We start from the raw sequence: 17,000 nt of genomic DNA on the forward strand, positions 1-17,000 counted from the left end.
GTCCTTCACAGGGCAACACAGACACCCACACACATTTACTCACACACTCGGACACTTTTGAGTCGCCAATCCACCTACCAACGTGTGTTTTTGGACCGTGGGAGGAAACCGGAGCACCTGGAGGAAACCCACCCGGACATGGGGAGAACACACCAACTCCTCACAGACAGTCACCCGGAGCGGGAATCGAACCCACAACCTCCAGGCCCCTGGAGCTGTGTGACTGCGACACTACCTGCTGCACCACTGTGCCGCCCCTAGAATATATATTGTAATATTAATTTTGGCATTATTTTGCATATCATTCAGCTCTCTCTCTCTCTCTCATATATATATATATATGTGTGTCCAAAGCCTTCCCAAGAGTGTAGACTGTTAAAACAGGACAGAGTATAGGAACAAACCACATATTTATACTGTTAATCTCTGAAGAGATTTTTGATGACTCCACAATTTCTGGACATATAGTGAACCTTGTAGGTGCAATAAGCTGGTCTAAAGACTCAAACTGGCAGCAATGAGGAGGCACAATTGGCATTAACCACAATGCATTAGCTTTGTAGTCTGAGAATTCCAGTGGCCCAACACATTGTATGAAAAGTTATTGATAACTACACCAAAAGACATGCTCCAACATCGATTGGAGTTCTACATTTTCACATTAACTTCCATAAAAAATGAGTTTTCTTCTAATGTTCAGTTACCATTTTTGAGATAAAGGGGTTTGTTCCACCAGTTGTGATATGCTAAACGAGCTGTCCATAACTTTAGGTAGCTGGCTGCAGGCTGGAAGATGAGAAGGTTAAGGGAAACAGCAGCTCAGAAGCAGAGAGGGAGTGTGGGGATACACCGGTGATGGATCAGCACACATGCGCATCTATCACCCCTGACAGACAAGAGAGAGTGTGAAGAACGTTTATTTATGGCTCCGGATGTTGGCTGAATTGATATCCTTTACAGACCTAAACGCCTTTAAAATGAGTAAACAAATAAACAAAAGGCACAATAACCAGATATCTGTCACTGATTTATGCTTGACAGAATGCCTCTTAAAAAATTCGACTTCAAAACATGAATGCTAATATAAGCTCTTGCTACATAGGGCAAGGACACCCCATTCCATAGTATCCTGTATTAAACAGAGGATGAAAAGGGGAAAAAAATCATGATGAAATAAAACACTCAATCTTAATATGTGCAGGGAAATGAATATCACACAATCACCTTTTAATCTTATAAAACAATTCTGTATAACAAAGGGTGCAATTCAAGGATGACTCTAACCAATAATCCCCTGCATATCATCTTTTATGAAATGAGGTTATATTCAATGCACAGCACATATTACAATAGATTTCCTCGGCTTATGCTTCATGAAGAGAGGAAGAAAAAAGCTCAAGTGCATTCATGTTCAGTGCTTCCTTTTCAGGAGCCCTTGCCTTGAAGATTTGAAGTATAAGAGAAAATATAATCTGCACACTGAATCAAATCTACTGGTGAAAGTGAAACTGATCCTGCTTTTTTGAGCTGTACTTTAAAGATGGGATAGATAAAGAGAAGGCATATATAGAGTTTAGGTGCAGACATGCTTGGGATAAAAAAAACTGCCAAATTGTATTACAATATTGACGATATATTACAATACAACATGACACTACTGTTTTTATTCAACATTTATAAAAAAATGTTTTTATATTCCTCATGTTGCAGTAACACAATCTTAAATACTCTGCAAAAAAATTATAGTTACAAAGACTTAAATAAATCATCATGTCAAATACTAAAATTTCATCATACACGTAAAAAAGATCATGTCTCACCCACAATTGCACTCATCATCAGTAGCAATTGTTACACATTTGAATAAGTTTTTACAGATTGCTGTCAAACATTCTCCTCCAGCCAAATGCAGACTGGGTTAAAGGCAGCTTAAATATATGTCTAAGTTTATACTGCATCATAAATTACAGATTATATTTATTTTGAATGTTATATATCATACTGTTACAACAGTTTTTATGCACTTGAGGAGGTGTTAGTGTGGTGGGAAACCCAAATTTAGTGTTTTAATCTTTGCAATTATTGTGTTTTGTTGTCTTCAAGGATGTGATGTGAACTAAGTTCATAAATACAAGAAATTCAATACATATCTTGAAAAATCAAATTCAAAAGTGTTTTAAAATGTAAAACTGCATCACCAGTATGCCCCTCGTACTCTTTCGACCATCTCATTTCACTTCTGTCATGAAAACTACTTTTAAAAGCTAGCTTAAAACTAAGAAGCTGTGTGTTTCCTGACAGAGTGAAATGAGTGATGAAGGGTGGGGCTTATGCTGTGGACATATCCATGCAAGGATTTTTTTCTGAAGAAAATCATACATTTTAGAAGCTAAGCCCATCTCTGTAGTATGTAATTAGAGCTTTGTAGGAAAAAGACATTTTTAAAATATTTGTATAGACACAATTCTGATTTAAAAATGGATGAAAGAGCTACAATATTTACAGTATGTATGAACTAAAATATGTACTGTAATATGAGCATCATTACCCGCCCTGTTGGATAGCTACTCTAGCACTGGTTAGTCTATCATAAATGCAGAATAAATGCTCAATATATATATATATATATATATATATATATATATATATATATATACACTCTGCTGAACATTCTGCCACGTAACCAGTGGTTGAGATTTTTATGAATGTAAGGCGCAGTGTGTTTTGTGCTGCTGTCTGTGGGTGTCTGGGTGCATTTGCAGGAGCAGGTGAGTGCTCACACACTCCAGCTCCACTGCTCAGATCCGACAGCAGGGCCGCCAGGTTATCGCTGAGTTGACACCAATAGATGTGGCGCAGCAGCCACTGGACCACAAGCCTCCCCCTAGCTAATCCCCAAATCACACAGAGAGAGTAAGAGGGAGAAGAGGGGGGGGGGTGTTATATGTGTGTGGGAGTGTGTGAGAAATATAGGCAAGAGAATAGTGTTAGAGGAGACAGTGTTTGGAGGACAGGCTGGGTGGTGTGTTAGATGTGTGATGGAATTTGTGTGTGTGCGTAGGGGCGGAGGTGGCCTCTCCACTTCTAGCTTGGGTGAGCAATGATGGAGGATTTATAACACCTGGGAATTTTTCAGTTGCAATAAAAATAATGTATATACACACTGTCCATCAAATATATGGGGACATTTAGCCTTCCAAAACAATCTTCTAAATAATGATGTTCATGATTTTGTTGTCAGTTTGTGGTAACTTATAATATGGAACCTTTGAATGACCATAATCTTCTGGCAAGGCTTTCTTAGTCTCCTATGTTTGCTAATGTAGCTACTGAACAAAACATCTTGAAATGTAAATAGCCTTGGATTTTAAATAGAAACTTGTCTAATGTTTTCTTAAGAAATTTTTGAATACCAGTGTGTATAGTTATCATTTTTCATAATTAGGAGGGGCCTAGGTAGAAAAGAATCCACTTGAATAAGGTAGAAGTGATTCAACAAACAATAAGATACAAAATATATATAAGAGAGTATTTTAATTCCTAACGATCATCAAATAAACAGCACATAAATCAAGGTTAAGATCTGAAATAAGGCGTTTCTTTCAAACATTCTATTGTGAGAAGGCAACTCAACAATATTGGTCTGTAAGGATCTGGAGCTTTTAAGAAACTGTTCCTAGGAAAAGGAAATGGATGTGTACTCACAGCAAGGTTTCAGCCATACACACACCTGAGTATCACTTAATGATTTTGAACTATGAGAAGCAAAATATCGACAACACTGAATTCTGAAAGCTTTTGTAAGCTGAAAAAAATGCAAAATGGGGCTACAATAAACAGTAGGAAAAATATATTCTATTGAAGTGTTACCTGATGCTGTAAAACACATTCCTTGTCATTTATCCCAGTATTTGCATGTATAAACATATACATGGAATGTGTATGCACATGTGATTAATAATACTGTGGTAACATCTAAATAGTATTGCAGTAGAAGGTAATTTTTTATTCTATTTTGATACTACCTGCATAATTAAATGCAGAATGTTTAAATTTTTGTTTGAACACGTGTTTCTAAACACTATAAGTATGTTTTTAAGGTTGTGTGTGGGTTCTCTGTAACTGTGAGCCCTTATCCCTGCTCATTTGCCAACACAGGCTGCCTCGTCCCTTGTTAATGTGATTCAGGGACCTGGATCCGCCATCAAGCTCAATCAATAGCCGTTTCATTTCACACCATCCCTCACTGCCTTATAAAGACAGCCCTCCCTCTCTCCCTTTCTCTCTGTCCCACTGCAGTCCACCCCCTTGTTATACTTCTCCCATGGGTACCGGAAAGAGCCATGCTAGACACACACACACACACACGCCCTATGTGCCAGCTGGACTCCGAGTCCAAGCATTAAATCTGTAAGCACACTGTGGAAAAACGGTGCACATCTCTACATCAATATGAAGGAGTGCAGCCCTCCACAATAAAATCCAATGTGATTTTTCTCTTAGATGAAAGTTTGGCTGAATCACAAAAACATGACAAACCCCTATAAACAGATATCCACAAGCCTACATTCACACATATTAACACAAAAACATGGTGCATGGTTTAGGGTTATAACAGCTTTCATGTTCATGTTTTTTCTTTGTTTGTTTTTGTTTACAATTTCAACATAAATTTTACATTCTTAAAAAAATTCTTAAGTAATATGACTCATGATTTAAAATAACAACACTTTCACACTTTTTTATGATTAACAGATGTGTGCAATTTGATGATAATGATGATGATTATTTTTAATTATTCCACATTTCATCATAATGTATGTCTTGTTACTATCATGATTATCAACAGGTCTTAAAGAGCAAGGTCCTACAGCATGTTTAGCTATATTTAGTACAATGCAGCATGTGATATTTTAAATAAAAATATTAAATATTTTAGATTTTAATATCCTTAAATGTTGCTACTCGTACCCTTTGCCTTGTTAAACCTGAGACATGTTTTGTGATTCATATTGTGTATTGAAAGACAATATATCAGCTCCTTAAACATGTTAGAAAATTAATGGATTTCCACAACCTTAATATTGTCATGTTTTATCCACCAAATCATATATAGATCAGACCCTAGGAGTAGAAAAAAAAGATAATCCGCGTCGTATCATGTAAGATTGGTGGATATGCTCTAAAGGGTTTGGGAAAAGGAATCTGGTTCATGAGAGGGAAATGAAACAACAGTGAACATGAGAACATGACAGTTGGTCAGTTGAAGCTGCTCAAGCATGTATGTGAATATGAGTATTGTTTTTTGATTTGATTGACTCACAAGATGTGTTTCCAGGTAGAGTCTGAGGCTGTCTATGTCTGCTCTGGGGGGAGTCCAGTTCTCTGTGCTCTCCAGTGCTTCCCTCAGCCAGCAGATAAACTCATCCAGCTTAGAGACGAAACCCTGTAAGGACCCAGCACACATATATAGGGGGGGGGGGCATCAGAATCAATCTGAAACCAGAAATCACAATAGCAAATTGCCAGCACCACACTGCTACAGTTTATTTCTGCTTCAGTAAAGGGAACTAAAGGGAATTCTGTTCTTGTGATCTAACGTGTTACACCAGTGCTGTCTAAAATGAAGACCATCCATGGCAGATTGATATAGACCACTGAAGCTACATACAGTTTGATGCTTAGCACCCATAGTCCCCACCAAAGAAAAGTGCGGGAAAAGTGTGCTTCACTCTTAAACTTCAATTTCGCATATAGTTCGGAAATAAAGTTTGAAATCCACCAAGTTTAGGGGGAGCGGCTGGCTTTAATCTAACGCTCACAACGCTTAGAGGAATGTCATTCAGCACTTGTCCTTGATGTGCTCGAGCAGCCTGAAGAAAACTGCCCGTCGTGTATGATGTGTAACTACTGCCATCTGTTGGCCATGTGTAAAACTGCAGCTCCTTTTCTTCAAAAGCGTTCAGCGTTCTTCTGCCCCTGTGCTCTTTCTCCTCAAGCCCGAGGTTGACAAGAGGAAAAGACAGGGAGAGTGGAGCACAGTCCCTGTAATTACAGAGAAATACATGCCCTTATACATCATAATCCTCCGGAGCCATGTTCTAATGCCACAAACCTGAGCAGATCAAATGGCATTTTGTAAAATCTCTAATGAACTGCACAGGCATACCCATAGCTTCTATGCAAGGATACTTCCCCCTTTTCCCTGTGGCAGCTCATTACCTAACATTGGTGAAAATCAAAGATATTGATACAAATGACCTCTCCTCAGACGCAGGCTAAAAAACCCATAATTTATCGACTGTTTGGCCTCGACTTCTGAGGCGGGCAGGCTTTGAAGTGGGCGAGACTGGCTCTGATTTCAAAGGTAAGAACTGGAGAGAGAAATAGAGAAAAGTGTGTGTGTGTCTGTGTGTGTGTGTGTGTGTGAGTGCCATTCTGAAGCATGTTCTCATGCCAGGCATTATAAATCCTGCATGGTTCTTTTGTTACCGCGCAGTTTAAAGGCACATTGTTAGATATAAGGCACATCACTGAAGTTGCTTGTAAATCTCTAACTCATTTTTACCAAGCATTCTCAACAATGGGGTACCATTACAAGTGAAGTAGTTACGAAGCAAGAAATTGTTGTGAGATTGGACAGTCTTTAAAATTGTTGACAATTTTCTTTCAATAAGAATAGAATGGGTCAAAATGCAGGAATATAAAATATTTATTTTTATTTTTATTTTATATGTTGCATTTGGAGTGGCACGGTGGCGTAGCAGGTAGTGTCACAGTCACACAACTTCAGGGTCCTACTTCGGGTGACTGTCTGTGAGGAGTTCGGTGTGTTTTCCCCATGTCTGCATGGGTTTCCGGTTTCCTTCTACAAGCCAAAAACACACATTTGTAGGTGGATTAGCGACTCAAAAGTGACCATAGGTATGCGTGAATGTGTGAGTGTGTCGCCCTGTGAAGGACTGGTGCCCCCTCCAGGGTGTGTTCCTGCCTGTGTTCAGTGATTCCTGGTAAGCTCCGGACCCACTGCAACCCTGAACTGGATAAGCGCTTACAGACCATGAATGAATGTTGCGTTTGTGTGGGTGGTCATACTGAAAGTAGAGCAGAACAGCATTGGGTTTTTAAATTTTTAGGGGATATGGGTATCGTCTGACAGTTCTGATACCCAGTATTTCCTATGTACATATATATATATATATAATTTTGATTATCTACAACACCACAGTCAAATTTGGTAGTGTAAATGTAAGCTTAATAAACTGTAGCTTAATGTAATATAATACCTCTAAACAAAGGTGGAAGTCTTACTGGAATGGAAAGGGATTTTTAACAGTGTTCTGTAAAGTGTGTCCAGCCTTGCAACAGTTGATATGAAACGAAAAAACAAAAACAAAAAAAAAAAAACCTTCCGTTTTTATAGAGAACACCAGCTTAGACCCACAGTTCCCCATATGGCACAATACTGTCCACAGAATGGCAGCGCGACAGGAGTGTATTGGCATTGCCAATATATTATTCCCCCTTACGGGTACTGCTGTGCGCGTGTATGTGTGTGTGTCTCATCGTCTGCCCCAATAAACACTCTCCGAGCAGATGAATATGTAGCCTCTGGTCAGTGTATTAACTGAGTGAGTGTATTACAAGGAGAGGAAGAGCAAATGAGATACAACTCATCGCCTCAGAGAGAGAGCGAAAGAAGAAAAGGGAGTGGAGGGAGGAAGATAGCAGGATAGATAGACAGGAGGGAGGGAGAGAGAGACAGGGAGATGGAGAGGAGCCTGGTCGGAGGCGTCACACATGACTAGGCCCCTGAGACTCCCCCAAGCAGGAGCTTCAGCTGCCAGCTGTCTGATGCCGTGAGGATGAAGTCATCTCCAGGGGCCGCATGCTAATGTAATCAATCACCTCCCTCTGTGACACGCATCATCTCAGGTGGACGCGGCTGCCTGCCTCAGTCTGGCCCAGACAGCCTCTCACACACATACACCTATGCGCACATATACACACATGGTACCAGTGGGCAATATAACAATATGATATCATTATCGAGATAAAATACATCCAATATTTGTGAGTATATCGTATCGTGACACCATCAGTACTTGAGCACCTGCATGTATCATTAAAATACCTGTTACAGTGAGAAACAACCAGTGTACAGTAACTGAGCATATCACAGGCGTTGATAGAAAATCTACTGTTCGGTGTATATTTTTGAGATAGTCTATTGATGGTCTGTTATCTGAGCAAAGAGGCCTATACGTAAGAATTGTTTTCCTAAATTTCATTCATTCATCTGTAAGCGCTTATCCAGTTCAGGATCACGGTGGGTCCAGAGCCTACCTGGAATGATTGGGCGCAAGGCAGGAATACACCCTGGAGGGGGCGCCAGTTCTTCACAGGGCAACACACACTTACACATTCACTCACACACTCAGACACTTTTGAGTCGCCAATCCACCTATCAACATGTGTTTTTGTACCGTGGGAGGAAACCGGAGCACCCGGAGGAATCCCGCACGGACACAGGGAGAACACACCACACTCCTCACAGACAGTCACCCGGAGCAGGACTCTAACCCACAACCTCCAGGTCCCTGGAGCTGTGTGACTGCGACACTACAACACACAAAGTGTAAAATAAGTCCACTAATCCATCTTATTTTTTTTCCCAGTATGCCTCAGTCTGAAAACCTGGGATAAAGGAATTGTTCTTGTGCTGCTTCCTATGTACAGTGCAGACTTTTAGTATCACTAATCACAGATCACAGCGCAGGAACCATGTTTAAGTGAAAATGCAAGGATGGGATTAAACTGAGCAAAACACACAACAAGTACAGAGAAAAAATGTACTAATTAAACATGGCAAATATGACAATGGAGAAGAAAGGGAACTACTTGAAAATGACTAAAAACCAGAGCTCCTTTTGCTCGCTCTTCACTTCTGGGCTCTCAGGCCAAACTGAGCTGTGGCTCATTCTCATTTAATGCAGTTGATTAGGCTCTCTTTATTTGTAACCAGGGGCACATCAGAATGTTTTAGCATTCACAGTGTTATGTGGCAATATGCTTCCTTAACCACCCCTGGATATGGTTCAAAATATCAAATCACACTGTGCTCTGTCCACACCAGTACTTGTACTGTTCACCGTGGATCAAGCTTAATATCAGGTGTAAACAGGGCCTTAACTGCAAAACAAGTATTTTGGGATGTCTCGAAAAGTCAACAAATTTAAATAATACCTATAGCCTAAAGCAGGTTTGTCAAGCCCATTGAAAATGAGTTACATGACAGACAGTTACAGCAATAGATAAAGAGCTTTTTCAGTTTAAGGGATAAAAATATGCTTTTGACATTTGACCCAATAGCATACTCACACACACAGGTTATCAACTCTTTATCTCATCTTATCTAGTACTACTCTCTCTGTCAGGAGAACTCTGCATTATTTTAGTATTATAGTATTTCTGACAGAGAAAGATTCTGAATAGATTTATCCACTCTGTGTATAACAGATTGAATGTGAGTGCAGATTGATAGCAGGTTAAATGAGAAGATATAATGTTGTAAAACTGCAGTGTCTTGCAACACTTGAAAAGTCGTAAATAACCAGGGATCAGTTTTAATTTTGTCAAATGTTTCAGCAATGTGCGTTTTGTAGTTTGAAATAGATTAATATATGTATACTGTAAAATGCAAACCTGATAGAAGTGATTTATATTTTTCATAATTATTGTAACTTGTTACTATGCATATAACAGCAGTTCTTAGATTTTTCTAATACTGAATAAAAATTAAATATACATATAAATAAGTTAATACAAAAAGACATTTACATTTTGTATGATTAAATCAACATTCTGTTCTTGTATCTTACAGAACAAATGACACCTGTACTTATTTGTTCAGCCACCGGATGGCAGTGTTGCACTACTTTTCCTGTACAGAAATATATTAACAGCTGAAGTGCAATGTGATGCCCTATTCTGTTTCAGTGAATTTCCCCATATATATATATATATTCCATGTTTAATATGGCTTTTAGCAGTCTAGTGGTCATTAAATGGTGATTTCATTCACTTATTTTCTTATTTCTGCACAATTAAATCCATCCATCCATCCATTATCTGTAACCGCATATCCAATTTTAGGGTCGCGGGGGGTCCAGAGCCTACCTGGAATCATTGGGCGCAAGGCGGGAATACACCCTGGAGGGGACGCCAGTCCTTCACAGGGCAACACAGACACACACACATTCACTCACACCTACGGACACTTTCGAGTCGCCAATCCACCTGCAACGTGTTTTTGGACTGTGGGAGGAAACCGGAGCACCCGGAGGAAACCCACGCGGAGAACACACCAACTCCTCACAGACAGTCACCCGGAGCGGGAATCGAACCCACAACCTCCAGGCCCCTGGAGCTGTGTGACTGCGACACTACCTGCTGCGCCACCGTGCCGCCACAATTAAATCACTAAACTGTAAACAGAGTCATGCAGAGTAGATAATGTGAAAGATGTCATTATCGAAATGTTCAGACTCTCACAAATTTTCCGTGCCAGAATCTGATGTCTGAAGTGTTAAGTGAATCTACAACTTGAATGGTTAGAAAATGGTTGCTCAAGCCTGGGATATGGTTATATTTATGTTTTGAACAAGAGGTTATTGAAAACAGTGTTTTGAATCTATTTAAAGCAGAGGAGTGTTGTAAGGAAAAATAGTATCTAAACAAAAGTTCTCTCTCCATTTTGCTATTGTCAACATTATATAAAAAAAACCTGAACAGAGAGTTCTGGTTCCTGTCATCATCACAGGAAAGATATTTAGTTTTCCAACAATACATCATTTCACACCAGTTTCACATAATGCCAAATTCTTCTATCAGTGTTTGTATCTAAACTGAACACTCTGCAGAGCATTAGATTTACATTGTGTGTCTTTGGCTTTTTGGATGGTAATCATATGCAAGTACTAATGGCACAGTTCTTTTGATTTGTTTAGTTTTTACTTTGTGAATGAAATAATTAACTTACTACTTAATGAAGTTAGAGCCATTTCCTAGTATTTTTTTAGAAATTAGGATGTGATTAGGTTAGAAATGTAGTTATAAGGCTCTTCATGATAATTTCAAATATTTTTTTATTGTGGGTACCATTCTGTATATTGCTATCCTGCAGGCAATTCATAAAACTCTGTTATGTCCCCATACTTATACCACTAGAACTGTTCAATGAAAACCAACAAGTTAAATGAGGACCTAAGGTATTGTTTATGTTATTAAAAGCCCCAGGTCCATTAAAACCATCTTTGTGTGTTTAAACTGTCTGTGAAATTATTTGAGTACATGAAGTGGCATGTGAAACCAGTCAGTCGGTCTTCTATGTGAAGATAAATATGGGTGTGCACAGTTTGACTATATGTATAATTCTTATCACAGAGTATAAGACCTGTTTAGGGATCTGTATGTTTCAGCAGTTCGTGCTGCTCTTCGACAACTATCTCACCTCTATCTTTCCCCAGACGTCCTGGTAATTCTCCTGGTGCTGGATGTCCTCCAGTAGCTGCTGGATGAGAGGTGTACACTGGAGTACCATTCTAGAAGCTTTTGGCTGTGAAGCATTCCTTTCAGCTCTGCGGGACCCAGGCCTGCTCCAGCCACCTTCATCCTCTGACAGCAAGTCACTGAGGGGACCAGACTCAATGCTTTCATCTACAGATGGGGCTACATCGCTGGAGGAGGATGAGAAACGTCCCCCTGGGAAGTGCTTCTTGTAGAACTGGGGAGGGAGCATATGTGGACCGCTGTCCCATTCTGGGTTGCCCTCGGTCAGCTCCCAGTCGTCAATGTCCTGGATGGGCTGTTGCAAGCTTCTCGGGGGCAAGGCCTGTGCCAGACTCTCCAGCTTTATTGCCAGCATTTCAGTCTTCCTTAGTTGGGCAGGAAGGGCAAGGAACTCATCAGAACCATACCAGCACTCATCTTTAGGGCTACTACTGGCTGTGCGGGGAACATGTGACATGATCCATAAAGAGCCCGTGGAAGGGGCATGATTGTCTGGGCTAGAGGAACTTTCATGAGGGTCATGGTCTGAGGTGTCTTCCCCTGATGAAGTTGGAGGGCTGGAGGAGTCACTGTTTGGCTTGGTTTTTAAGGGCTTCTTCTTTGGGTGCAGGTTAGTAACCTTAAAGTCATATTCCTGTCCAGCCTCAGATGAGCTTCTCTGGAGGAGGATATGGGACCTTTGGGCAGATGTATGTTTTTGGAAACCTGCCTGCCGGTTCATAGTATTCATAATATGGAGGTTCTCATCAGATTGACTCCCATTGCTGGGGTACACTGTTTCCAGCTCTAGCCAGAATTTAGAACGATCAGGCAGGTCCAGGAGAGATGGAGTGCTTCTGCTAATTTCAGCCTGGTACTGCAGAGAAGATGGCCGGCTAAGTCTGGCTTCCATGTACATGGGCTTCTTGGGCATAGAAGGCTGTGTTGGAGAAATATCGCTGCAGTGTGTGCCCTGAATTGGACGCTTGGATAAGCCAAGGCCACTCTCTCCCTGAAAGGTGCTACTCTGCATGGCTGTACCAGCGGAGACTTCCTGGTCCATGGACCCGCTCTGGGTAACCTGAGTGGATTCTGGTGGTTGCTCTGTAGGTGGAGATGAATCTTGGCTTTGTCTGGACACAGCAATTGTCAGGAGATCTACACTCTGGAGTAGCTCAGGAAAGTCCCGCTCCAGTTCAGGATAGAGGGAGTGAGGATCTTGGCCTGATCCTCGGCCCTCTTGGTCCTCCTCGTTGGGGCTGTAGTCACTGAGCTCGTACGCAGTGATGCCACAGTCCAGCGAGAAATAGTCCTGGCTGCACTTAATAGTCAGCTGACCCGATTCATCCACCTCTGTCAAAGCATCAAGTCGGGCCTAGATAAAAGCACAATATCACATTCAAACATGAACAAACATACCTCAGAGAAGAATATGTCACTTAGGTCTGATGCATGTTCTTTTTTCCTACAGTAAACAAAGCCAATTGCATTTTAGACAAAGCACTCAAGATACACCATCAAATCTTTAACATGCCAAACGCTGGCTTTGCTTCAGCTCTTAATGCAGTTATGTGCTTTTGTCCCAAATGATTTGAGCCTTAATATGAATTTTAAATATTTTTTTTCTAATGTATTATTCTGTAACACAGCATCAGTGAATCATTTTTTCATAATCAGTGCATTAACAATGGTTGTTTGACAGTATACACTCTGACCATATAAGAGCGCTCTTGTGATATATGGTGTAGTACATATATTCACCCCGAGCTGTCTTGCATAACAGCTGTCTCTGTCCTTGCTGTGCTATTCTAAGTTGCGTGCTTGTGTATATGTGTGTAACCTGGTCGTGATCGTTGCTGAAGGCCTGGAGTATGTCAGTCTGGCGGGTGTAGTTGCCGTTGGAGTCCTGCAGGCCTTGGAGCAGTCTTTCCTTCAAAACCAACACGGAGACGCGGAGCTGGTGCCACAGGAGCTGCACGCTGCGGATGTCCACGATGATGTTGACCGAATAGGACAGCAGCTTCAGGGAGAATTCGGTCTCCAGCAGAGCGTGGATTTGCTCCACATGATCAGAAATGTCCTCACAGATGTCCTGTGTCAAACACACATGCACACACATACAGGAGGTGGTAAGGACTCTGCTACACAGCTGTTACAATAATGATATTCCTTACTGGGGACATAATGACAACTCAAAAACAAAAACATGCTTTTAAAAGACCTCTGTAGACTGCAGACTGCTTTAAGAGCCATGGCAACTTTCAACAAACAAGTAGTGTAAAGTATAGCTCTTAAGAGAAAGGACAGGAACAGAATTGTAATACTAAAGTATAAGTCACCCACACTTTGTAAGTATTCAGATTCATCTTAGACAAACAGCAGTCACAAAGACTACTTACAGAACAAACTTTGTTTGTTTAAATTAATATATTTATAATCCAGACTAGGCATTTGAACAACTGTCAACCATCAATCACCAAAATGAAAGATCAATGTTTGAAGTATGTGCTCCAGAACTGGTGTCCCTTTAGCCTTGTTCATTTGAAAGCTAATTTATATTTCATTAAAACTATACAGAATACTATACATTAATAAATCTCAAACATTGGTGACATCAGCCACAAAATAATTTTGATTGACCTTCAGCCAGAAACGAGAAGCAGAGTTGTTTTATAACAATATGCACTGAGAACTAGGAAGGGAAATTGGATAAACTTATGTCATACAACTTCTGCACTTGAGTCAGTTTCACATGAGATGTGAGTAACTCAGAGGACTCCACAGCGTAAACAACAGAATCGGCTACTGATTCTGTATGTGCTATAAACACAGAACACAGAAAAAAGACATAAGAATCACCCTGCACCTCACCTACAGACACTATCCTTCATTTATTATATTTCCAATTAAATATATGTAGAGTAAAAATATATAGAGGTATTCCTAACAACTGCATAAAGCCACTTCCCAACACCACAGGGACATCACTGAAGATTTACTCACATGTCTTCCATTCTGAATCACTGTCTCACTCTGGTTATAAGGGGGTGCAGTAAATGTAACCTCATATGTGTAATGGAGCTGCTTTGGTCAAAACCTGGGCAATCCCAGTCTGTGTCTGTCCTTGGTTAAGGGACTCTAGGGTAAAGTATGTTTTTTAAATAAAGCACAGTTGAGTAAATATGGGGCATTACAACTTAGCTACTGTGAAATCTAAAACTTATAATAATCATATATATGTTTTGTTGTATATCAACACATTTTATTGGGTTGGTGTGTGTGTTTCTATGTGGTAGCCAAACTTTCCCCAGCCCATCCCTCCCCTGCCCTGCAACAGTAAACTGAGACTCATTTGCTGTAACTTTGCCATATACAAATATTATACAAATGCCCACACACCGACCCACACATACAACGACATGGCAGGGATGCCAATGCAACTGCTGATCTACACTGAGCCTAATATCAGCAATGGCCAGTGGGTAGCAGCATCTTGGCTGTGGTGCTTCCTGCACCCTAAAATATCATGGCATCTCTGAATGTAGGTCAGCCGCTCTGCCAACATGACAGAACCTCAGCACGAGACCCTCCTGTCTCAGCAGTTCAAAAATAAACACCCCTGTGTATGAGCCAACTGTACCTACAACACAACACCACTCCGTATGTTGACCCAAATATTAAAAAATATTGTATGGCTCCCCTCATGCTGGCAAAACCACTCTGAACCATTATGGCATGGACTCCACAAGCTCTCTGAAAGTATCCTGTGGTGTCTGTCTGTCATCAAGTTAGCTGCATGTCCTTTATATCTTGTATGTTGCTAGGTGAGGCAGATTAGACTGGTTTTTCAAGCACATCCCACATGTGATCAGTCATATTGATATCTGGGGAATTTGGAGGCCAATTCAATACTCTGAACTTCTTGTCATGTTCCACAAGCCATTTCTGGATTATTTATTTATTTATTTATTTATTTATTTAAATTCACCATCATTAGGGAATTCTGTTACTTGGTCTGCAACTATGTTAAAGTAGGTGGTCAGTGAAAAAATAACATACACATGAATGGCGAGACTCAAGGTTTCACAACAGAACATTGTGCAGAGTATCACCTTCCATTTGCCATCTTTATTTCTTCCCTTAGCGCATTTTAGTGTCACCACTTCCCCAGGTAAACAGCAAATATACACGTGTCTCATCACATGATCTATAAGAAAATGTGATTTATTAGATCCAGCATCCTCTTTCCACTCATCCATGGTCCAGTTCTGAAGCTCATGTTCCTAATGTAGGCATTGTCAGTGATAAACAAGGTCAGTATGGGAACTCGGACTGGTATGTGGCTACACAGAACCATATGCTGACCCCCATATGCAGTTTGTGTCCCTCCTCTGCATACACGCAAAACTCCACAAGACCTGTTGTTTTGGTGATGGTCTGAACTAGTCATCTAGCCATCACAATTTGGACTATGTGAAAGTCACTCAGATCCTTTTGTTGCTACAGAAATATCAAGAACCGACTGTTCACTTATTGTCTAATTTATTTGATATGTATATTGATCAGGGGTGTTGGGAGTAGTTCATTAAACATTCCTTTACTGAGTAAAAAACAGGAATGCACAGTGTAGTACACCTCCAGGGCCAGTTTCCAGGAACAGAAAATGGTAATTGTTATATGCAATTGCTCCAGTGATCTCATTCTGGTTCCATTTGGCTCCTTTCCATTTAAGACTGACACTAGCAAAGGTAAACAGTGACAAGGAAAACCAAAAGACTCTCTCAGCTGTGCCTTTACACCACCATGTGCACTCTCTGCTTTGATGATGAAAGCACATGGACACAAAGGAGCACCAGCAAACACAACAACTCCTGCTCCATAAACAATAAATGCTTAAAGCAGTCCATACACAGAGCAGTTTACTAGTTTATCTGCCCTCAAAAAAAAAGTTAACAGGACATTTCTTTTCATTCACAGAACTTAAATGCCATTCTAGCACACAAATATCTAGTTTGCAATATATTAAGAGTAACTTTCAAATACATAAGACTTAACTCAAACATTAATCTTCTCAATGATGATTTTATTATTTATTTTACAACAATCCCAGCATGACACTGCAGCAACATTCATAAGATCACATTCTTACCTCTTCTGCTGCAGATCAGATGAAGCAGGAAGAAAAATGCAAAGGATAAAGCAGTAATGTGTTCAATGACACACAAAGACAGTTGTGTCAGTAGTGACACTGCTGCTCTGTCATCTGTTAGGATCTTCTCTCTCTCTCTCTTTTACACCCATATACTCTCTTGTTCACTCTCTCTCTCATGTGCACAACCCAACACTGACCTGGTTCTTTCTCTCTCTCTCTCTCTCTCTCTCTCTCTCTCTCTCTCTCTCTCTCTCTCTCTCTCTCTCTCTCTCTCAAGAAGGAGGGGCTCCTATCATGC

General features: G+C 40.5%; 1 protein-coding gene across 1 annotated transcript in view; it reads right to left on the minus strand.

The window, feature by feature from the left end:
* akap6 (A kinase (PRKA) anchor protein 6) overlaps window positions 1–17,000 on the minus strand; it is a 113,119-nt gene that overhangs the window by 72,274 nt on the left and 23,845 nt on the right. Inside the window, exons 3-5 of the mRNA XM_066669601.1 lie at window positions 13,391–13,642; window positions 11,513–12,925; window positions 5,324–5,446 (exon numbers count right to left, since the gene is read on the minus strand). Coding sequence (XP_066525698.1) covers window positions 5,324–5,446; window positions 11,513–12,925; window positions 13,391–13,642 — 1,788 coding nt within the window. The remainder of the gene's footprint in view (window positions 1–5,323; window positions 5,447–11,512; window positions 12,926–13,390; window positions 13,643–17,000) is intronic.

This window comes from Hoplias malabaricus, chromosome 1, assembly GCF_029633855.1.
Source record: "Hoplias malabaricus isolate fHopMal1 chromosome 1, fHopMal1.hap1, whole genome shotgun sequence".
Lineage (NCBI taxonomy): Eukaryota > Metazoa > Chordata > Actinopteri > Characiformes > Erythrinidae > Hoplias > Hoplias malabaricus.